Source organism: Tenrec ecaudatus, chromosome 10 (genome assembly GCF_050624435.1).
Source record: "Tenrec ecaudatus isolate mTenEca1 chromosome 10, mTenEca1.hap1, whole genome shotgun sequence".
NCBI classification, from domain to species: Eukaryota; Metazoa; Chordata; class Mammalia; order Afrosoricida; family Tenrecidae; genus Tenrec; species Tenrec ecaudatus.
In genome coordinates, this window is record NC_134539.1 from 32,038,096 (window position 1) to 32,059,846 (window position 21,751).

Consider the following 21,751-nt stretch of genomic DNA (forward strand, 5'->3'; position numbering starts at 1 on the left):
CCGTGCCTGGGTCCAACTGCCAGACAGACACACTCAGGGCAGCTCTGCGATTTTAAAACCACAGTGTCCAGCAAACTTTGAGGAGCACTGCCCAGCCCGGGCCTCCTCGTCTGGAGTCCGGGACACACACCTTCAGCGTCGCTCGTCACCAGCGGGAGAGGGAGGGCCCCGCAGGCGTCTAGCCCCACCGTCCCCGCAGGAAAAAGCCTACCGAGGGGCGGGAGCAGGGCTCTCCTTCCAGACGGACTTCCAGCAGCCTTCTCGGTCCCGGACGGGACAGGAAGTGTCCGGCGGAGGTGGGGGTGGAGGTGATTGGCAGTTCCAGCCTCCAATGGGCCGGGAGCCCCCCTGCTTCACCCTTTTCGTTCCCTCGGCGCCTGGGCGGAGCCGCCCCCACTGCAGGGGCGGCGGAGGGTGGCGGTGCCCAGGGCGGGAGGGAATCGAGGCCAGGGCGGAGGGCGGAGGGTGCAAGGCGGCGGCGGCCGCGGAAGGTGAGGCCTGGTGGGTCCCGATGGGGTAGCCGAGCAAGGCTGGCCGGGCCGGGGAGCGGGCGGGCGGTGGGTGAGCAGGCAGACACCTGGAGGGGCTGTCAGGAGGTATGCGTGTGGCTGTGAAGTGGCTGTGTGACAATGTCAGGGTGCAGGACTGTCAGTGGGCGCAGCTGCCCGCTGATGGGGATGTGTGCTGGTGCGTGCCTGGGGCTGTGCAGATGTGGGATTCCGTGTGCATTTGGGTGAGAGACGGGGCTGGGTGTCTGTGCCCGTGCCAGGGGGCCGGGGACCACATCGGCCAATGTGCCCTGGGAAGATCTCTGCTGTGAGACCGGGCTGCCAGCCTGAAAGTGGCTTATGGATGGCAGTGTGTGGCTTCAGCAGTGAAGGCAAGAGGGAAACTTGTGACAGTCCCGTGAGGTTGCAGTGGGGAGTGCTTACATAGTGGGGACCCACTGCTGTCCCCAGTGGGACTAAGGAGGGGTCTAGTCCTCCTGCTTGCTTCCCCCTCCTCCCTCTTCTGGAGTGTCCCTGGTCGCTGGACTCCTGCATCTTCTCTTCTAGGGCTCTTGCCTGACCCAGCTTCCCGAAATCCCTCTCTCTCCCTGAGTGGGGCATCTCTCTGTCTCTTCACACTTCCGTCTCCCACGTGTCTCCGCTGTCCAGCCGGGCCTCTCATGATCTCTGTGCCCCTGTGCTTGACTCTCCTGTTGACGTCTCAGTCATCGGTGGTGCCCTGGGGGCCATCCTAGGGATGAGATGAAGCTCCGCCACGGCCCAGAGCTTTAGGGTGGATGGTGACCCTGCTGGCCTCGTGGCTTACCCAGCGGGCTTTCAATTGGGCTGCTCACCAGCAGTTTGGCCACTCACAATCTCCAGCTTCTCTGTGAGAGAACCTAGCAAACTTTCTTCAGAAACTGTCTGCTCTGTGATGATGGAGAGGCTGGGAAACCCACAAAAGTAGTTCTGCTCGGTTGTGCAGGCAGCTATGATTCGGGAAGGACAAGAAGGCAGTGAGGGACCCATCTTGGGGGCTGCACGCATGTGTGTGTGTGTGTGTGTGTGTGTGTGTACGCGTGTGTGCGTGCGTGTGTGCTGAGGACCGGTGAGGTGTCGGTGTCTTGAGCGTATGGGTGCACATCAATCAGTGTCAGTATCCATGTCACTGGGAGTAGCTGTATCTGGGAGTGTATATCTGAGTGCAGGCTTTGTGATTCTGGCATAGGGGGACCGAAGGCATTTCCTGGTCCTGAGGCCCAAAGAGTGAGGGGGTTGGTGGGAAACAGCAGCAACTTCCAGGAGCCTCAGGCCTCCCTCCTTTTCCCCAACCTCAGGCCTCCCTCCTATCTCACAACAAAGCCAGCTGTGCCCTAAGGAGACGTTTGCTGGAGCCTGGAGCGTGAGTGTGCCTGATTTTTCCCCTGATTGCGCCCACGTGTGTCCCCCAGGGTCTGTCTTCCGAACGGACGGCTGTGCGTCCACGGGTGGCGGTGGCTGTGTCAAGCTGTGTGGACACAAGCACACCTCTCCTCCCTCTTGCTGGCCCTGGCAGCGTCTGTGGCTGCCTTTCCAGACTGGGGGGCAGGCCTCTTACCTTCCCAGGGCCTCGAGTGGGAGGGGAGGAGAAGGGAGGGGAGAGGGGGCCTGGCTAGGGGTGGTTGAACTTGGGGCCCAGAGGGGCGGGGAAGGGAAAGGAGGGAAGGGTTCTGGGGTGCTGCAGTTGGTGGGCAGAGGCCCTGAAGGCCATGGACACTCAGTCACTGGGACCAGCAAGGTAGGGCAGGGGAACTCAGGGCAAATATGCCTGGGGAGGGCGCCCGCATGAGACACATGGAGGTCAGGCGCTGCCTGGCTCCGGAGAGCCCTGGCTCTCCTCTCCAGCCTCACACTGCCTTCTTCCTTCTCCTGCTCCTCGGTCTCTAGAATCCCAGCAACCCCCTTCCCCCAACTGGTTGCTTTCTCTGCCTGACTTCCCTGAGACCCCAGCCCAACCCTCACCTCTGGGTGGGTGGGTGGGGCTCCTGCTTACCATTCTGGAGCCTTGTGTTTCTTGGTTCTGTGGTTGGTGTTCCCCCCCTGCACCCCTGGGCTTAAAGGCTCCCAGTTCATCGCAGGCTCCCCTCCTCACCCGACATCCTGTCTCCATCTGCCGGCTCTTCTCCGCCCCCAGCCTCTGGCAGTAGCCAGGGCATCTGGATCTGCTTAGCTCGCAGCCTCAGCCGGCACCCTAGCCCCATCCAGCCCCACAGGCTCCAGACAAATGAGATTTCAGAGGCAGGCCCAGTGGAGTGGCCTGAGTAGCCAGAGCAGGGAGCCAGGCTCAGGAGAGAGGCTTAGCAGCCAGGAGTTGGCTAAGCCTCATGGCAGGAGTACAGGGTGGGCTCAGACTCACCAGGACAGCCCTGCACCCCTGGGTGGTGAGGGCTCCCCCAGGTCACTCAGAGGCAGTGACTAGCCCTGGGCCAGGTAGAGAGCGTAGATTGCCAGTAGTGGGATTGGAAATGTTAACAGGAGTGACCAAATGAATGCCAGCACTCAGTGCCAGGGGTGGGTGCCAAAGGCTGTGGGGGCGGGGGTAGGGGTGTTGCTGGCACAATCTGTGGCCTCCGGCTTTTGTTCTGGGCCCTAAGCCCAGGACTGAGATGGTGTGTGTGTGTGTGTGTGTGTGTGTGTGCACTCCCTCCCTCAGCCCTGAAAGCAGAGTGGGACGGGGGACTTCAGATCAGAGTTCAAATCACCTCCCCCAATGATTTCTGACACCCTTATCCTGCTGGGTGCCCCAGCATTCTGCCGATCAGCCCCGTGTGTGTGTGTGTGTGTGTGTGTGTGTGTGTGAGGGGGGGTGAGGAGGAGCCAGGCTTTAAAGCTTTCCACCATCTCCAGCAGGACCGGACACGGCTCCTGATCCTGCCTCTCTCCCCACAGATGAGCAGCAGGTGTTCAGGGCTGAGCAGGTTCCTGGTGGCCGTGACTATAGCCTTGGCCTCTGTTACTTCCCCCTGCCCACAGGCCTGGGACATCCCAGGTGAGAGGAACCCTGCTCTAGAACCTCACACTGGCACCTTGACCCCTTCCCATGCCTTGTGACACCCCTCCCCCCATCCCTGACGTCTAACGTGGGGCCCCTCTGACTCCTGTGTCCTGGTTATAGCATGCTCTGGCTGAATGACCCTTCCCAGAGCGCGAAAGTCCATACCTTACCCTGTCACTCTCAGGAAGTGGGTGGGGGATGGGGAGCCTCACTTCAGAAATGCCTTCCACAGAGGTCCAATATGGGCAGCTTGGCCGATCTGTGACACTGTATTGCCCTGGAGTGCCTACTGGGTAAGTGACCCTCCTGACTGTTTGGGTTTGGCCTGGGAAGTTTAGCACCCTTTCTGTACCCCTTATGGGCCTTCCTAGCCTTGCCTTCTGCGTCTGTAACCCTCACTCCTGCCTCTGCCCTGGTCCTCCAGCCACCTCTACCCAACAGCCAACCATAACACTGAGGGCTGGTTTCTTCTAGGCTCTGGGGACACAGCAGTGCACGCTGTTTATATCCCGGGCACACAATGCAATCACACCCAGGACACTTGTCCAGGGGCGATCGGCCTCAGGCAGAAAAGCAAAAGAGTGATGTGGAAGAGGAGAATGGGGTGGTGATCTTAATGGGGGGCAGGGTTGGTCTCTGTTAGGAGGTGCCATTGAAATTGGCTTCCGAAGGTCAGGAAGGGGACAGCCAGGCCCAGACTGAGCACACACTTTCCTGATAGTGGGAACAGCTTGTGCACACACCCTGAGGGCTCAGTGCACTGGGTGAGTGGGGAGAAGCGGGGGCTGAAGACTTCCAGGGCAGTGCGCCGCAGAGCTTTGGGAAGGCTGGCCGGGAGGTTGGGTTTCTTGACAAAGCAGTGAGAAGGAGCACGTCCGTCTTACACTTTACAACTTCTTTTGGTCTGTCCTCAAAGAGCCCTCCAGGCGGCACAGCGGTTAAGGGCTGGGCTGCTCACCTAAAAAGGGGTTTGCGGTTCGAGCCCACCCGCAGGAGACAAGACGTGTGTCAGCCTGCTTCCGTGAATTTGACAGCGTTGGCAAGGCTGTGCTCTGGGGCAGGTCTCCTCTGTCCCATAGGATTGCTCTATGCTGGCATGGTCTTGATGGCAGTGGGTGTGGTTTTGATTTGTCCTCCCTTCATTCCATCCTTAGGACCCCGGTGTCCTGGTTTCGATTCAGAGAGCCAAAGCTACTCCAGGGAGTCAGCTCTGGGCAAGGCCATGAGCTAGTCCTGGCTGAGGCAGACAGTACCGACGAGGGTGTCTACATCTGCCGGATCCTGGATGGTACTGTTGGAGGCTCAGTGACCCTGCGTCTGGGCTGTGAGTTGGGCAGGGAGCAGTGGTGACACATAACTCTGAAGGGAACCCAAGCCTCTGGACAGGGAGGTGTTGGGGATTGCTTGGTTCCCATCTGCACTGTCTGCCTCTAGACCCCCCAGCTCGCCCTGATGTCTCCTGCCAAGCAGCTGACTATGAGAACTTCTCCTGCACTTGGAGGCCGGGCCAGCTCAACAGTCTCCCCACCTGCTACCTTGTCTCCTACAGGTGTGCACATGATTGGGTGTGTAGGTCTGTACTTTTGGGAGTACTGGCACAAGTTGGAAATGGGAGGTTGGGGGAGAGGGAGGTTCTGAGGAAGGTCTGAGCACCTCACATCGCCCCTTGTTCCCACCAGGAAGAAGACCATTCTGGGACCTATTGATCAGAGGTAGGATGTGAGGGAGAGACTGGAACTTCCAGCTGGCTCCTCCAAGGAGAATGGCCAAAGCCTGAGACCACACCCTCCCTTCTAGGGTAGAATCCTCCACTGAGTCCTGGCCATGCCCACCGGACCCCCCCGGGGCTGCCCGCTGTGTAGTTCATGGAGCTGAGTTCTGGAGCCAGTACCGGATCAATGTGACCGAGGTGAACCCGCTGGGGGCCAAGACACGGTTGCTGGATGTGAGCTTGCAGAACATCTGTGAGTGCCCACACCCCTGTACCTTCCTCCTATGCCCACCACAGAATCCCCAGACTGACCTCGCAGGACAGACTCCCCAATTCCTACCCCTCCACAGAGCCCCAAAACAGCTGCCTCTCAGCACACTTCCCCTTTCAGCCCACAGACTGCCCCAAACACCTCTTCCCTCCTCCATAAGGATGGATGGCCCTGCAGCACACAGCCCCCTGTCCCTCCCCCCCCCTCCGCTGGCCCAAGAAGCAGGGTTAGCTCAGCACACACTCAGGAGTATACTCTCACCACAAGCCCTTCCTGGCTCTCAGTTTTAAGGCCTTGTACTGAAATCTTCAATTCAGCTATCCTTTAAGTCCTCCCTGTCCAATGGGAACCCCCACCGCATTCCTGTCTCTTGGTCTGTGCATGGGAGACGGGCAAGACAGCTCTGGCCGGAGGTTGGGTAGCCCACCTTCTTCCTTGGATGGAAAGCAGACTCCTTTCTTGTTCATTAAACAAACATGCCAAACCTTGTCACCAGACCTCAGTTTATACTGGGGATGACAGACAGTCCTGACCTCAACAGATAAGCTCATCCGTGCGCCTTTAAGGGGAGTTCCTTTCCCTTGGGAAGTGCAGGGGTGGTGGGGTGCCTGTTGTCTATCCTGACTTTGTTCCCTTCATCCCCCTCAGTGCACCCTGACCCTCCTCAGGGCTTGCGAGTGGAACCCATCCCTGGCTATCCCCGCCGCCTGCGTGTCAGCTGGAAGTACCCCAGTACATGGTCCCACCAGCCCCACTTTCTGCTCAAGTTCCAACTTCAGTACCGCCCAGTGCAACATTCATTCTGGTCCACGGTAAGGCTTGGAGCACATCCCCACCTGGGCCTGTGGTCCTGGCTCTGGCTTCTTGTGGGTGTTCTGCTGGTTGAGAGAGTGGCCCTCCAGACTGCACCCTGGGGACCAAGCTCTGTGCTGGGTACTGGGTCCCAGAGGGGACGACAAACCAACAGAGGAGCCTCTGTGTGGATACAGCTCTGATGCATGCCCGTCTGTAGGCAGGGAGTCCCCCCACCCCAATGCCATCAAGGAGATTCAGACTCATAGCGACCCTAGAAGACAGAGTAGAACTGCACCTCCATGTGAACCCCCCAGAAACCAAGCTCACTGCCATGGAGTGATGCCATCTCAGAGCCCCCCTATAGGACAGGGCAGAACTGCCCCGGCGAGTTCCTGAGACGTAACTCTTTATAGGAGGAAGCCCCGCCTTTCTCCCACAGTGTGGCTGGTGCGGGAAAGACCTCCAACCTCACAGTCCAGTGCATAACCACTCCACACCAGAACTCTTATCTTTTAAAAACAATTTTTCCTTGTTTATTTAAGTGGCCATTAATTATGTTCCCAGTGTCCTCAGATTTGCGAGCAATCGTTCTTACGGAAAAGGCTAATAGCATCAAACAAGTTTATCTTCTCTGGATATATTTCTTTTACAGCAGCAAAAATGTTTTAATTAGCTGGGAGTGAAAAGGGGGGGAAATGTTTTAATTAGCTCCCCATTGGTAAACAACTTTCCTTTCCCAGCTAACAAAGACTCCATGTGGAAGCATCCTTTCTTCATAACTTCATTTTATCTTTGGGAAGGGCTTCTGCTATCAGGAGATATTCCATTTAAATTTACCAGTTTTTCTTATCATTGCTGTTCTGGGAATGCGTAGTTTGCCAAAGTCAGTGTATATGGAATCCTCTCAGCTATGGTGTAGCTGCTTAGCAAACATAATCCTTTGCTGTATAATTCAATGACAAGATAGTGTCCACACCACTGTAGAATCAGCTTAAAAGCACACTACAAGTCTACTTCCCTCTTCTTTTCTAATTTTGGCATAATGGTTATGTTGTGTTCCCTCAGAGTTCAACCAGAGATCTGGAGCCAGTAAGAGACCTATATATCTTTAGAGATTTCTTAGGAAATCAACTTTCATGTTCGTAAGGAACCAACTTACACAATTTGTCCTTGTGTTTCTTTTGGAGTATTTTTAGTGTTTACTGACAGATTTACAGTACATACTTTTAACTCATTACAGACTACTTTAAAATAATTTTACGCTTACTTCACACAGCGCATAAGCCTCTTTAAACATTGTACTTCCACTTCCTCTATTCTGTCTTTTACATTATTATTTTATTTCTACCTATTTATTTTATTTAGTTTATGGTAAGTCATTTTATTGGGAGCGCTTACAGCTCTTATAACCATTCATACATCAGTTGTATCAAGCACATTTGTACATATGTTGCCATCATCATTTCTAAAACATTTTTCTCTCTACTTGAGCCTTCGGTATCAGCTCTTCACTTTTCCCCTCCCTCTCCCACCCTTGTGAACCCTTGATAATTTACAAATTAATTTTATTTTCATGTTTGACACCATCTGCTGTCTCCCTTCATCCGCATTTCTGTTGTTCGTCCCCCGGCAGAACTCCTATCTTAGCCCATAGCAGTGGCTTAAAAAACAAACCCAAAAAACCTTTTGAGGAAGATAAAGGCGTGTGCCTTTCACCCTGAAGTACCTTCTGAAGTCAACACGCCCGTGCCCAGTTAAGGCCGGTAGGAGCGCCCTACCTCTGGAAACCATTGGCTGGTGATGGGCAAGGGGAGTGGCTGCCTCAGATAATAATCTGCCTGCCAGGTATTCATTCCTATTTTCAAAGAAACTGAGGTGCAGAGAAGCCCAAGGTCACTCAGGAAGTGGTACGGGAAAGATTTGAACCCAGGCAGCCTGAGGCCGCAGCCTGTGGGGCCGCTGTAGGACAGCCGTAGGTCTGACTCCCCCAGCCGCTCCACGTCAGGCCCAGATGAGCTCACAGGACAGCTCAGGGAGGAAGGGGAACTCCTTACAGACTGTAGTTGGAGGCTGGGGTCGGGGGGACTGGTAGACTTTGTGTTTACAACCTAGATAATGGGCCCATGGCCATCTTCACTCTCAGGTGGAGGTGAGCGGGCTGGAATCGGTGATCACGGACGCTGTGGCTGGGCTGCCTCACGTCGTGAGGGTCAGTGCTCGGGACTTTCTGGATGCTGGCACGTGGAGTGCCTGGAGTCCTGAGGTCTGGGGGACCCCAAGCTCCGGTGAGCCATCAAGCCTAGAGCCAGGACAGAGCATTTCTCCCACAGCATCTACCAGTAGGCCCCCTGTTTCAGGTGAGTAGGACTGTGGGCCACGTCCCACCCCTGTAGGCAATGACAGCCCCACCCTGATGTAAGCCTCCTGCTCCACCCCACCCCAAACCCCAAGTGCCCCAATGTCCAATTCAGGTCTTAGTCTCAGTCAGCAGGACCTGGCCCCCACCCCTGCTTCGAATGTGGCCGGTCCTCAAATCTGCGCTGTCTTCAGGGCATTTCTCAAAGGAGATACTGACTGCAGGCCAGCCATCAGCGGAGGACCAGTCACCACAGGTGGACAGCCTCACTTCCCCATGTCCTTCCCACCACCTGGACCAGCAGCCTCTTGGTGAGCTTGGCAGACAGGCAAAGGGAAGGCCCAGAGAAGGGGACACCGAGTGTGGGCAGCTTGATCTCATGGTTGCCCATCGGATTTACTCCCCTTAGACCACAGTGTCCCTGTGGAGCAGGTGGCCGTGCTGCTGTCCCTGGCACTCCTCTCTTTCCTGGGACTGGTCGCTGGGGCCCTAATCCTGGGGCTCTGGTAAGTGTTTACCTTTGGCCTCTCAGCCTCCGATTCCCAAAGATGACCTACTGCCCATAGGCCGCCCCCATTCAGGACTTCCTACCGATTTCCCAGTGAACCTTGTCCTATATCTTGGAGCCACTGCTCTGCCCCCAAGTGTGTGACTCTCCCAGCACCTCTCTTGACCTTTAACTAACAAACCCTTTGGAGACCAGTGAGATGCCCACACGGGCAGGGAGACAAGCTGCCTTTTTACGCTCCAGGCTGAGGCTGAAACTGGGCCGGAAGGATGGAGCCCCGAAGCGTGGATTCTTGGGCTTGATCAGTCCGGTGGACAAGCTTACAAGTGAGTGAGCCTTGCAGTGGGTTTGGCCTTGGAGACCTGTGACCCCACTGTAAGCAGGCATGGCCCAAGGACTGGCTGCCTCACCTTCTCAGGTGGCAGATAGCAGTTGGGCCTCCTTGTCCTTCTGGTGTTACTTGGGCTTTTCACACCTGGCTCCCTGGGCTCGGGTCTCGTCCAACTCAGGAAATTGAGGTTCATATTGGTTTCCCCTCTCCTGGATAGTCATCTGATTCTCTGGTGTCTTGGATCCAAGCTAGGTCCCTTCCCTCAGGGTGTCTGGGCCAACATCTGGTCCTAGTCCCTCCCCTGATGTATCTCCTCCGGTGTCTTCCAGGAGCCTCGGACCTGTAGAGGACCTGGTGGGCATCAGCTGCTTCCGCCTGTAACTGTACTGCTGGTGAAGATGGACGGACAGACAGTAGAATCCCAGGCAGGACAGTCCATCCCCGCTGTGAGTGGGGAGTGTGAGCTGGAAGTTCTCTGTGAGACCCTGGATTCCGAACTTGCCAGTTGCTGGATGTCTGGACCTGATTCCATCCTGAAGCTGGAGGTCCAATCTGAGGACATGTGTGTCCGTGTGCATGACTGCCCATGTGTGACCACATGTATGAGAAGCAGGGAATATGTGTTTTCTGCATGTATGTATATAGTGCCCGGGGAGTGTGTGTGGGTCCTAGACCCTTGGCCTTGCCCCCAATGGGGTGTGGAGGTGCAAATAAAGGAGATCTGCTTGTTGCTAAGTTTCCCAGCTCCAGACTCAAGGCACACCACACTACATAGAACCTGGGGAATCACGAGCGAGCCCATTGTTCACTGTTGCTTTATTGTTTCGGTGCTTCTGGCCCCAAGTTCATTTCCCTCAGAAGCTCCAAGTTCACTTTGGGCAGAGTCCTCCGGAACTTCCTCCCGTGGTGCTCCAACCACCGTGCTAGGCTGCGGTTCTGAGGGTGGACACAGATGCTGCGGCGAGCCAAGTGCAGCCTGGGAAGGGAAAGGTCCGGTCAGGGCTTGAGGATGGGGTCAGGCTACAAGGCTAAGGGACACAGCCAGATGAAAAGCTGCCAGTGTCAGTGCCAGGGGTGGGGCAGGAGTTAGGATCCACAACAGGGGGTTGGGACTGAGAGCAGAATCAGGGGTCGGAGCTCACACGAAGGCCTGGAGGTAGCAGTCCCCGTCAGCTTCCTGCAGTGCTATCCGGAGGACTTTCTTCAGGAGCTTGCTTGGGAGGGGCTGTCGATAGAGCCGAGTGCAGCAGGCTGTGCTGGGTGGCATGAGCAGCGCTATAAAGCATGATGGGGCCATGCATCCAGAGGTGGCCTGACTCAGACACCACGCAGTGCAGAGCTGCGGGCTGCCCGTCAGGACCCTTTATTTATCCCCCTCATGCAAACCCCTAGGTCCCCAAGTACTCACTTGCTCTGGAGTCTGGGCTGAGCAGCAACAGTAGCAGCAGGAGGCCACTGGCGAGTAAGGTCCCTTTCATGCTGTTCAGTCTGGAAACTTCGTTCTCATTCTTCTTTCCCCACTGCCTTTTATGTGCGGCTCTAGGTGAGTCAGAAGCAGGTGGGATGTCCCTGTTCAGCGTGTGCTAGCTTCTGGGCCCTCATTCTTGGCCTGTGGCCACAGATCTCATCTCTTTGGGACTTCCCTTTCCGATGGGCTCCTAAGTGCTGGCCAGACAAGCCGAGGAGAGGGCTAGTTCATGAATTGGGAGCTGGTGGTACAGTGACTGCGTAAGGGTAGCCCAAGATGCCCAGTGGCAGACATTCACACTCCTAAACCCATCGCCAGACTCTGGTCGCTCACTCAGCTCACAAAGCCATATTCATGGGCAGATTCCCAGTTACATGGACGCTCACACAGTTGTGTTTTCGACGTCATCCCGTCACACTCACGGACTCTGACGGAGGAGGTTGAGGATGGGTGGGAGCCGAGGAGCAGACCAGTACTAACTTGCCTTTACGTGCTTTCACATACAGCACTAACTCCCCCTCCTGCCTCCCTCCTCTCCTTGTCTGCTGGTCTTATGAGGAGAAATGGATGGGAGTGGGTCCCTAGGGCAGGACTCTGGCTGAGGAGAGGTCTTGGCTGGGCCCAGACACAGTCGGAGTGAGACTGGACGAAGGGCCCTTTGGTGGGGTGGGGGGTGCCTTGGGGAGGCTGAGTTGGGGGTGCTTTCGCTAGAGAGATAAGAGTGAAGGGCGTGGTGGATAAAAGGGCAGATAAGGGAAGAGAAAAGCTTTCGGGTGCCAGGTTGCTGATTCCAAAACACGTAAAGGTCCAAGAGATCTTACCTTCCAGCTTTGCCCAGTCCTGCCTCAGGAATGCCACTCTCTTGCCAACAGAAGGGGGGTTTTCATCGCCTAAAATAGGCCTTGTCTGTCTCCTGGAGAAGGGGCTCCAGCCCCGATGGAAACATCAGACTCAAGAACTCCGTTTTGTTCTACTTAAATTCCAGCCTTTCTACTGTGGGTCTTGGAGGACCGGCCCAGCCTCTCCCAGGTCCAATAATATCTTAATGCTCAGCCCCCTCTCCTGGCTTGTCTTAGCTCCCTACTGCTTTGAGAACAGAGACCACCAGTGGGTGGCTTTAACAAACAGACACTTATTGTCTCACACTTTAGGAGGCTAGAAGGTCCCAATTCAGAGCATTGGCTCTAGCTGTTGCTGAGTCTGTTCCAACTCATAGTGACTCGGCCACAACAGAACAAACGCTGGCCCACTGACGTACTCAAAGTGACATCCTTGCTCTTCAGCACTCAATTAAGAAAAATCATTTTATTGGGGGCTCGTACAACCCTTATCACAATCCATCCATCCACCCCTGTGTCAAGCACATTTGAACATTCATTGCCCTCATCATTCTCAAAACATTTACTCTCCACTTAAGCCCTTGGCATCAGCTCCTCATTTCCCCTCCCTACCTTCTAACCCCTCCATCATGAACGCTTGATAATTTATAAATTATTATTTTGTCATGTCTTAAATTGTCCAATGTCTCCACTCACTTTTCTGTTGTCTGTCCCCCAGGGAGGAGGTTATATGTAGATCCTTATAATGGGTTCCCCTTTCCTACCCCACCTTCCCTCCACCCTCTGGTATCACCACTCTCACCACTGGTCCTGAAGGGATCATCTGTCCAGGATTCCCTGTGTTTCCAGTTCCTATCTGTACCAGTGTACATCCTCTGGTCTAGCTGGATTTGGAAGGTAGAATTGTATGGGGTGGGGGAAGAGGAAGTATTTAAGAATTAGAGGAAAGTTGTATGTTTCATTGTTGCTACACTGCACGCTGACTGGCCATCATCATTTTCAAAACATTTTCTTTCTACTTGAGCCCTTGGTATCAGCTCCTCATTCCCACCCCTTCCTCTTTCCCTCCCTCCCTCATCCTTGATAATTTATAAATTATAATTATTTTTTCATGTCTTACACTGTCTGATGTCTCCCTTCACCCACTTTTCTGTTGTCCATCTCCCTGGGCGGGGTTTATATGTAGATCACTGTGATCAATTCCCTCTTTCTCCCTCACCTTCCCCTTCCCCTCCTGGTATGGCTACTCTCATCATTGGTCCTGAGGGATTTATTTGCTCTGGATTCTCTGTGTTTCCAGCTCTTATCTGTACCTGTGTACATGTTGTTCTAGCTGGATTTGTAAGGTAGAATTGTGGTCATGATAGTTGTGGGGAGGAAGCATTAAAGAACTAGAGGAAAGTTGTATGTTTCAATGGTGCTATATTGCACCCTGACTGGCGTCTCTTCTTTGTGACCCTTCTGTAAGGGATGGCCAATTGTCTACAGATGGGCTTTGGGTCTCCACACTGTGCTCCCCCCTCATTCACATTGATATGACTTTATGTTCTGAGTCTTTGATGCCTGATACCTGACCCCATTGATACCTCATGATCACACAGGCTGGAGTGCTTCTTCCATGTGGGCTTTGTTGCTTCTCAGATAGATGGCTACTTGTTTATCTTCAAGCCAAGTTAAGCCCCCAGATGCTATATGTTTGGTTGCCAGACACCATCAGCTTTCTTCACATTTGCTTATGCACCCATTTTGTCTTCAGTGATCGTGTTGGGAAGGTGAACTTCACAGAATGCCAGGTAGAACAAAGTGTTTTTGCATTGAGGGAGTACTTGAGTAGAAGCCCAATGTCTGTCTGCTTAATGTCTGATACTTAACATAAATATATGTACATAGATTTATTTCCCTATCATTGTATATAAATATATTTACATGTGTACATGCCTGTATTTAGACCTCAATAAATGCCCCTTGCCTCCTAGTTCTTTCCTCTTGTCCCACTATCATGTTTGGCCTTCGAGTTTCAATAATTCCTCTCAGTTACATTGCCCTTGATCAAACCTTATCAGGCATCCTATGCCCTCTTTGAGATCACTTGTTCCCTTGTCCCCCACTTCCTTTCCCCGCCTCCTCTCTCCCATGTACCCCCCACCAACCGTTGGTTCTGTTGTTTTCTCCTCCGATTGTTTATCACGCCTCTCTTATCTAGATACATGCAAAGACACTAATAAGCACAAAATCAAGGCAGAGCAAAACAAAACAACAAAAGAAAACTTCAAAAACAAACAACAACAACAAAGAAAAGCCTATAAATAGTTCCAGGTCTGTTGGTTGATTTTTTTTTCTTTTTAAAAATCATTTTATTGGGGTCTCTTACAACCTTTTCTTCTTCTTTTTTATCATTTTATTGGGGGCTAATACAACTCTTATCACAATCCATACATACATCAGTTGTGTAAAGCACATTTGTACATTAGTTGCCCTCATCATTCTCAAAGCATTTGTTCTCCACTTAAGCCCTTGGCATCAGCTCATATTTTTCACTCCCTCCTCACTCCCCCCCCTTGATAATTATCATGAACCCTTGATAATTTATAAATTATTATAATGTCATGCCTTACACTGTACAATGTCTCCCTTCACCCACTTTTCTGTTGTCCATCCCCCAGGGAGGAGGTTATATGTAGATCCTTGTAATTGCTTTGCTTCCCCTGTTGGTTGATCTTTAGGCGTGTTTTCTGGTTGAATCTAATGGGGGTGCCGCACCGTGGCCCCAAAGTCAATTTTTGGTATTCCCGGGGACTTCATTGTTTTGCTCCCCTTGCTACTCTGTTGCATGCCCTTAGCATTTTGCCCCAGTGTGGTGGGGTCAAATCAGGCACAATTCTTGCACTGTGCCTCCAGTGTTGTCCCTTGTAGCAATATGGGTCAGTGAGGGACATCTTGTCTCGTGGTGGGGCTGGTCCTATGGTCCTCTCTGTGCATTGGCTGTTCTGAGCAGGAACGTCATCCTCGGGGATTGGTGGGCCAAGGTGTTCCACTCTCTCTTCTTTCCTCTTCGTTTGCTCCTGTGTGTTCTGATCAGACTCGCCCCTCTCCCTGAGCTGTAGCTTCAGTGCTGTCCTCTGAAGTGCAGTCTTCTGGGAGGGGAGTGGGGGTGTCTACATAGTTGGGATTGGGGCCGGGTCCCCAGCTCTTCAGTACACTAAAGAGATCTTGTGCCACAGATTTACCCAATGCAGTGAATCATTTGGTTACTTAACTGTTGTTGCTTTTTTTCCATGTGCTTTGATTGCGGATCCAAGCAAGATAAAACCCTTGACGTCCGTCCTTGCTGTTTGTTGTGATGTTACTCACTGGTCCAGTTACGAGAATTTGGGTTATCTCTACATGGAGTCATAAATCCAAATCCCAGGCTGCAGCCCTTGATCTGCAAGAACTTCAAGCCCTCCTCACATTAAGCAAGCCAGGCTACAATCTGCACCTTGCAGGTTGTTAATAAGCCTTTCTCAAGTCCTGGCACCACATGCTTCTCATACAGTCCTGTTTCTTTGATTATTTTCCCAGCATACAGATTACGTATGGTGAGAGCATACAACCCTGAATTGACTTTAGAACAAGGTGTTTTCTCTTTGTGGGCTCTGGGGGAAGATCCCTCTCTCTCTTCAGCTTCTATCTTTCTATTTCGCTGCTTGCTTTCTTCTTTAATCTGCTATTCTATGTCAATATAAAATATTGAGACTAGACATAGCAAGACAGACCAATTCAAGAATTTCTACACGTACCATCTAGTGACATCAATTATTTGGGTTGTGCTGCCATTCTCCCCCTCTCTTTCTGAGTTATTCCTCCTCCACTGGCGTAAATTCATTGCTCCTTAAAAATCATTTGGCTCATTTTGATCTCATCTAGATCGTTCTTAAAAGACTATCATACTTGAGGCATAAAAACATTTTTTTTGAAGCAAGCATTTTAAAATAGTTAAGCTAAACTATTGTTTGGTTTTAAGACAATGTCAGGGAATACTTCTGGCTTAAAGTTTAAAGATTACTTCAGGGCAATAGTTTTAAGAGTTCATCCAACTTCCATAGCTCCAGAAAGTCTGGAGTCCATGAGGATGTGAAACTCTTGCCTGTATTTCTCTCTTTTGATCAGGATTCTTTCATAGACTCTTGGTCAAAATGTTCAGTAATGGTGTCTGGGTACCACCTAGCTCTTCTGGTCTCATGGCAAAGAAAACAATTCTTCTCGGAGACCCTTAGTCACACATTTCATATCTTCTTCCTGTTTTTGACTCCCACCTCTATTGCTCCAGGTAGATAAAGATGATGTGTCTTGGATGGCCACTGGTAAACAAAGCTAGTTCCACCCGCCCCCCCAGCCCCCCCACCCCGTGAAATATTGCAGGGCAGTGAATGATTTAGTATGTACCTTCTAACCCTAGTCCTTGTTACTCCCACGGAGTGATGTTTCCTTGATGGCGGAGGGAAGACACTGATAGAATTTGGTTGTGATTACTAACAGGGCCAATTGTTGATTGGCATCTTGTTGGATATAAAATGAGTCATTTCAGATGCAGGAAGGGAATGGGGACCTCACTACCAGCAAGAGATATGAGCCAAGAGTGGTGTGCATCCTCTGGACCCCAGATCCTTGCACGTTGAACTTCCTTGATCCCAGAGAAGTGGCAGAGAAGTGGTAGGTGCAGAGCATGGGGCAGAACATGGGCAGAGCATGGGGCAGAATGGTGGACTTCCCAGCCCACCGAGCAATAGTCGAGTGCCTTCAGCAGGAAGCTCGTTTGAGGGGGCTAGCTCTTTGTTAACCCTAAGAGCTAGAACTGCGAGCCTTTGGGCTGGTGCTTAAGGTGGCATGGGCATACCCTGTGGACATTTATTGGCAGCCCTCAAAGAGCTTTCCAACAGTGCGAGAGAAGAGCAGGTTTGGATCGAAAGGTGAAAGACCAGAGAGGCCAGCCTGTGGGCATGGCTGAGAAGAGGCTATCCCACAATGGTGAGTATTGCCTATGAGTTCGGTATGGCACTTTGGGGAGGATAGCTGATGTTGGAATTGGGAGTGGGGAGCACCTCCGCCTGAGGGAAAACCTATCTCTGGTATTGCTGAGACGCTGACAGCGAGTCTGACTTCCCTTCCCCCTTGTTAAGCTGGAGGAGGTCAGGTATCACCCCCACGTCATTTCATTCTTTTCTGGAAACAATTCAGTTTTTTTTTCAGGTGAAAATGTACAGATTGCTTTGTGACACTGGTTACAGTGTGCACCATGTCAGCATTCTCATGGTTTCCATTCGGTTCCCCCCCCTCCCCCGCCCAGATCCTTTGCCTTTTCCTCTGCTTTGGGTCTATGTTGAGGTTTTGGTCTCATCTAGTTAATTGTTTAAGGGACACATCGCTTGCAGTGATAGTTTGTTTTATAATCCAATCTATTGTTTGGCTGAAAGGTGACCTCTTGGACTGACACAGTTCTCCTAGGACTCTGGTCCTAAGCCTTCAACCCAGCAAACACATCCCAGCTTCTGTTGCTGCCAGAGAAGTCCGTGAAGAACTGTGCCGCTTGCTTTTGATCTTAAAAGGGATTGATTTCAGGAACACACACCCTGTAAGATAATTCATTAATGTAGCACAGGAAACCCATTCCAGTGCTGATTAGGGCTACAGAAACCCACCCAAACCCACTGCGATCAAGTTGATTTCAACTCATAGCAGTCCAATGGGAGTGGCTGGCGAATATGAAATGCACAACTTTGGGTTTACTGCTCCAGGCTTAACTCTCTGCACCACCAGGGCTCATTAACCACCGGTATCGGTTAGGATTGACAATACATATTTTGGGGGGGGGGCACAAGTCTGATCCATAACGCTGCCCAATACAAAACCCCTATACCTCCTCACCCTGCCCTTTCCCGGAAGCTGGGAATAGCTAAGATGGGGTGGGGTGCACGGGTGTGCTGCTATGGTTAGTATCACTGGCACCTTGAATTCTCTACTCTGGGTCTGGGGATTTCAGCCCCCTGGGTCTGCTCTATTGGAAACAATCAGTCATCATCCCGTCCTTCTCTGGGTGTTGAGGAATGTATTCTGCAGCTGTCTGTTCTGTGGCCAGCCATCCTCTAGGGGGCAGGCCTGGCCTTGAGAAAGGGGATCCCCAACTTCCCTACACATCCTTTCTGCCTCTGTGCTGCCTCACTTATCAGGAGGGACACTTCAGCTCTAAGAGTGGAGCCCATTCCCCCCATTCTGGCTCAACAGCCCCAGCCTCTCTTCCTTCCTGCCCAGGGTGAAGCTCAGGTTTTCTGATAGTGACCTTTGAGGTGTGGGTCTAGGGTTGGATAAAGAACTCCACATTGTAACGTAATGGCTCAAGAGCTCAGGTGTTTTCTCAAAAAGTGGCCACAATGCATTGGTTGCTCATTTTGAGCTACTGGTACCAGAGGTCTTAGGCTCTTTCTTACTCTCACCAGGCTGGGCTTGTGCCCCAACGCTTGGGTACAAACCTGGAAGAAATTGCTGAAATACCGTATCTCAGCACAGACTTCCACCAACTAGGCTGCATGCCACACACAGCAGACCAGAGACCTGGGAAGCCAAGAAGCAATTTCTACCTGGTCTGTACCCATCTCCCACTTTGGTTTCTGGAAAGATCAGGCTATCCAGTCTCCTCTGGAAGTCTCCCCCACATAACCTTCGTCAGTGGCCTCCCCAGGTTGAAGTCCGCTTTCTCCTTAGTCAGAATCCAAGCTTTCTCTGTAACGTAGTTCGCTGGTGTTTTCTGGCATCAACGTCATTCTTAACTACCTAAGCAGGGCCACCTAGCAGCCCCAGTGGATCTAAAGCTGATCTTTTTTTTTTGGGGGGGGGCGGGCAGACACAAGACAGAAGGAGGGGCTGGGGGAGTGGTCCTTAGACTCTCCCAGGAAATAGCAAGCCCTTCTAAAGGGGCTGATGTCAAGTATCTCTCAACCCAAGGTCTGACTGAGAGGCCGGAAGTTGGGGTAGTAACCGTAGGAATGCCTTCCACCCCCTGTAGTCCCCAATCCGTTTTATGGCAGATTGAGAGACCATGTCTAGGAATCCTCCTCTCACTGTCAGCTACTTCCTCCAACTGCCGGCTTCAAGTGTCCTGGCATCCCCGCTTAGAAAGAAGATTCTTTGGCCTCATGGAAAATCCTGTCGGGAGAGAGGTGGGAGCCGGGGTAGAGAAGGGGGAACGCATCCGTGTGGGGTTAGGGTCGGGAAGAACACCAGGCCAGGCCAAAGTTAGTTCACTCCATAAAGTTTACTCACAGTGCTGGGGAGTAGGGGTACTGGTGGTGGGGAGAGGGCAGCCACTGGCAGTAACAGGCACTGATGAAGGGCCCTGTAGTGGGTTACACGTGGGGCTGATAACAGAAAAGCCAGTAGTTCGCACCCCACCGGTAATTCCGTGGGGAAAAGAGGGGAGGCTCCTGTAACCATTCCCAGCATCAGAAACCCACAGGGCAGTTCTACTTCGTCGCTTTGAGCCAGACTGACTCGATGGCAGTAGGTTTTGACTCAGATGGGCACCCAACTAGAGAGGGAGGAGACTTTCAGGAGATGGAGTCGGTGTAGACAGGGGCTCGGCTCAAATGGAGGCAGCGGCGGTGGAGGCAGGAGGGCAGTCCGGGGTGGGGGGCGTCAGTTTAAATCTTTAATGCCTGAGCAGTCTGGGCAGCAGCTGAGGGGGTGCGGCGGGGGAGGCCGCGGCCCGAGGGCTGGGGAACCGGGCCCAGGCCGCTCGACAGACAGCTCATCAGGCCCCGCAGAGGCTCCAGCTTCTGCTCCCGGGGGTGCGCCGAGCTGTGGGGCGACCCGACAACGGCGGCATGAGGCGGGGGAGGGGGGCTCGCCTCGCGGACAGCCCCCCCCCGCCCGCCATCAGTCCTCGACCCTGGGCCTCCTCCAGGCTGCGCGCCCGTCCGCGGCCTCGCAGCGCCCCTCACCTCCGCTCCCTCCGCCACATGCGCAGCCAGGGGAAAAAGTAGAAGCAGCCCCAGTAGATCCTGCGGGGAAGACAGAGCGGGGACCGGGCGGGGCGGGGCCGACTCCACGGCTCCGCCCCTCGGACGCCGCGCTGCGGCCTGGCCGGCGCGGCGGCGCCCAGTAGGGGCGGCTCCCTCCGTAGCCCACGCCTCCCCGGAGGGCCCGCCCCCTCCCCAGCCTGCGCCCTCCCCCTCCCCGCGGCGCCCGGCCCCTCCGCCGCAGAACCCCGCCTCCACTCACTCCTCTTCAGCCTCCAGCGCCACTTCGTACCGCTTCAGTCCCGACATGTCCCGGGCTTCGGACGTTACCTGGGGAGCAGCAGCAGCAGCATTGGAGCGAGGGCTCCCCAGGCCCGGGTCCCCGCGCTGCTAGTCTCATGACGAGTCTGACTTGTTCCCAACCAATATGCGGCCCATGTCCCCGGGAAGCCTTATCGGGGTGGGACTGAAGATTTGGGAGACGCTAGAACTGAAAAGGGTGAGGAGCATGGGGTGCCCAGGGTCAGGGTAAGGGGTTTGGTGGGAATGGGGCTCGGAAAATTGGGCCCCTGGGTGAGGATTTGGAGACCTGTCGTCACCTGGAGGGGGGGGCTGTGGGGCTGGCGTAGTTAAACTCCCGCCCTCCCTGGCTCCACCCCGGAAACGAAATGTTGCCTTACGTCACAGGGACCCGGTCGCACACTAGGGGTGGGGCTTGCCTATCACCCGGAAGGGGCGGGGCCAGGCCCAGTAGTTAAAAGGGACGAAGTCATGTTTTTCATTCCGAGGAGGCGGAGTCAAATGTCATACTAGGAGGCGGAGCCTGGACCTGTCACTTAGCGGGTGCAATAGGGCTTGGTACTAAAATTCGGGGTGCAGGATCTTCTACAAAGGTGCAGTCAGATTTTGCAGCTTCGTTCTGGGAGGCCCAAACCTCAGCACCAGGCAGTGAGGAATGCGCTTTGGGACTCGGTCCAGTGCTGTTCTTCCTTCCATCTCGTCAGCCCTGACTTCCAGCCTGCTGACTGTCCTTGGCTACGCCCCTCCCTTGTATGGGTTGAGGTGGTAGGGACTCCCAGAGGGGTCCCTGTCAAAACCAGCCAGGCTATGGAAACATTTGTTGGTCTGGTGGCCTTTGCTGAGTGACTTGATGGCCACAATCACAGCCCGTCCGTCCTTTCTGAGCTGAGCCTTAATTTCCTGTTATTATTCCCACACACACCCCTTCAACACATTTCATTGACAAGTATTTATTGAGTTTCTGTTACACGGTGGGCACTGTGCTGGGAGTGGGGCCTCCACCTCCACCCTTAAGGAGTGGGGAAGAGGAGCGTCAAAAGAGATAGGCTGGTTTGGGTACTGCGGTCCAGCTGAGAAATGACAAAGTAGCACAGGGAAGGCGCTTGGGGACAGCCCCCCTGTAACTGCTACACCACCATGGTTCTCCTCATGACAACTAGATGAAACACACTTTCGTGGGGTGTGCTTCTGATTGGGCAGACCACTTTCCAACACTCCATTTTGTTGCTCCCTTGGGAAAGTTATTTCCCAGTCTGCGTGCTCTTGGTGAGGCTGTCAGCCACAGGACCAGGACCACAGCAGTCCATTGCCCTGGCCACTGACACCGATCAAAGAGCTATCAATCTATCCCCAGCACGACTTTCTCAAGCACCGTCAACCAAAGCCTTTCGGATAGTTGATGGTTTGGCTGTTGGGAGAAAGCGGAGCCCTCTTTTAGCTTCCTAATGATAAACATTTAGACCCGAGGCCTCGCATGGTGATTTTTCATGCTACCAGAAAGCACTTGTCTGTGACAGGGTACGAGACCACAAAAAAGAATCACCATGAAACGAGGTCAAGAGACTGGGAGAGTGGAGGGTGAGTGGGTTGGAAAGGGGGAACCGATTACAAGGATCTACATGTGACCTCCTCCCTGGGGGAGGGACAACAGAAAAGGGG

General features: G+C 53.4%; 3 protein-coding genes across 6 annotated transcripts; 1 reads left to right on the plus strand and 2 right to left on the minus strand.

Annotated features, from left to right (window-relative positions):
- The first annotated feature begins 349 nt into the window (after positions 1 to 349).
- IL11RA (interleukin 11 receptor subunit alpha) lies at positions 350 to 10,229 on the plus strand. 4 transcript variants are annotated; one of them, XM_075560068.1, is made up of 14 exons: positions 351 to 491; positions 1,826 to 1,890; positions 3,417 to 3,516; positions 3,755 to 3,815; positions 4,677 to 4,846; positions 4,957 to 5,071; positions 5,202 to 5,234; positions 5,320 to 5,486; positions 6,153 to 6,316; positions 8,443 to 8,656; positions 8,850 to 8,966; positions 9,065 to 9,161; positions 9,407 to 9,489; positions 9,824 to 10,229. In XM_075560068.1, the coding sequence occupies exons 3-14, from the start codon at positions 3,417 to 3,419 to the stop codon at positions 9,838 to 9,840; spliced, it is 1,338 nt and encodes a 445-aa protein (XP_075416183.1). In that variant the 5' UTR covers positions 351 to 491; positions 1,826 to 1,890; the 3' UTR covers positions 9,841 to 10,229. The 4 variants fall into 4 exon arrangements, with proteins under 4 accessions (XP_075416184.1, XP_075416183.1, XP_075416185.1 ...); XM_075560069.1 differs by lacking the exon at positions 9,407 to 9,489 and having other exon boundaries at positions 350 to 491; XM_075560070.1 differs by lacking the exon at positions 1,826 to 1,890 and having other exon boundaries at positions 371 to 491.
- An 81-nt stretch (positions 10,230 to 10,310) lies between these two features.
- CCL27 (C-C motif chemokine ligand 27) lies at positions 10,311 to 10,972 on the minus strand. The gene is made up of 3 exons (XM_075559492.1): positions 10,903 to 10,972; positions 10,637 to 10,769; positions 10,311 to 10,470 (listed from the first exon to the last, which is right to left on the minus strand). The coding sequence occupies exons 1-3, from the start codon at positions 10,970 to 10,972 to the stop codon at positions 10,311 to 10,313; spliced, it is 363 nt and encodes a 120-aa protein (XP_075415607.1).
- An 8,107-nt stretch (positions 10,973 to 19,079) lies between these two features.
- LOC142458996 (uncharacterized) lies at positions 19,080 to 20,434 on the minus strand. Its single transcript, XM_075560072.1, has 3 exons — positions 20,055 to 20,434; positions 19,775 to 19,834; positions 19,080 to 19,631 (listed from the first exon to the last, which is right to left on the minus strand). Exons 1-3 carry the CDS (start codon positions 20,099 to 20,101, stop codon positions 19,475 to 19,477), a joined length of 264 nt encoding a protein of 87 aa, XP_075416187.1. The 5' UTR covers positions 20,102 to 20,434; the 3' UTR covers positions 19,080 to 19,474.
- Between the last annotated feature and the right edge of the window lie 1,317 nt (positions 20,435 to 21,751).

Bases quoted from the DNA above. Each gene is read 5' to 3' on its own strand.
- IL11RA (XM_075560068.1), top strand. From the start codon at position 3,417: ATGAGCAGCAGGTGTTCAGGGCTGAGCAGGTTCCTGGTGGCCGTGACT. The intron at 3,517-3,754 runs GTGAGAGGAACC...TGCCTTCCACAG, and splicing joins ACAGGCCTGGGACATCCCAG to AGGTCCAATATGGGCAGCTT. The intron at 5,487-6,152 runs GTGAGTGCCCAC...CATCCCCCTCAG, and splicing joins TGTGAGCTTGCAGAACATCT to TGCACCCTGACCCTCCTCAG.
- CCL27 (XM_075559492.1), bottom strand. From the start codon at position 10,972: ATGAAAGGGACCTTACTCGCCAGTGGCCTCCTGCTGCTACTGTTGCTG. The intron at 10,770-10,902 runs GTGAGTACTTGG...CATGCTTTATAG, and splicing joins CAGCCCAGACTCCAGAGCAA to CGCTGCTCATGCCACCCAGC. The intron at 10,471-10,636 runs GTGAGCTCCGAC...TTCCCTTCCCAG, and splicing joins TGCTACCTCCAGGCCTTCGT to GCTGCACTTGGCTCGCCGCA.
- LOC142458996 (XM_075560072.1), bottom strand. From the start codon at position 20,101: ATGTCGGGACTGAAGCGGTACGAAGTGGCGCTGGAGGCTGAAGAGGA. The intron at 19,835-20,054 runs GTGAGTGGAGGC...TCTTCCCCGCAG, and splicing joins GCGCTGGAGGCTGAAGAGGA to GATCTACTGGGGCTGCTTCT. The intron at 19,632-19,774 runs GTGAGGGGCGCT...GTCGCCCCACAG, and splicing joins ATGTGGCGGAGGGAGCGGAG to CTCGGCGCACCCCCGGGAGC.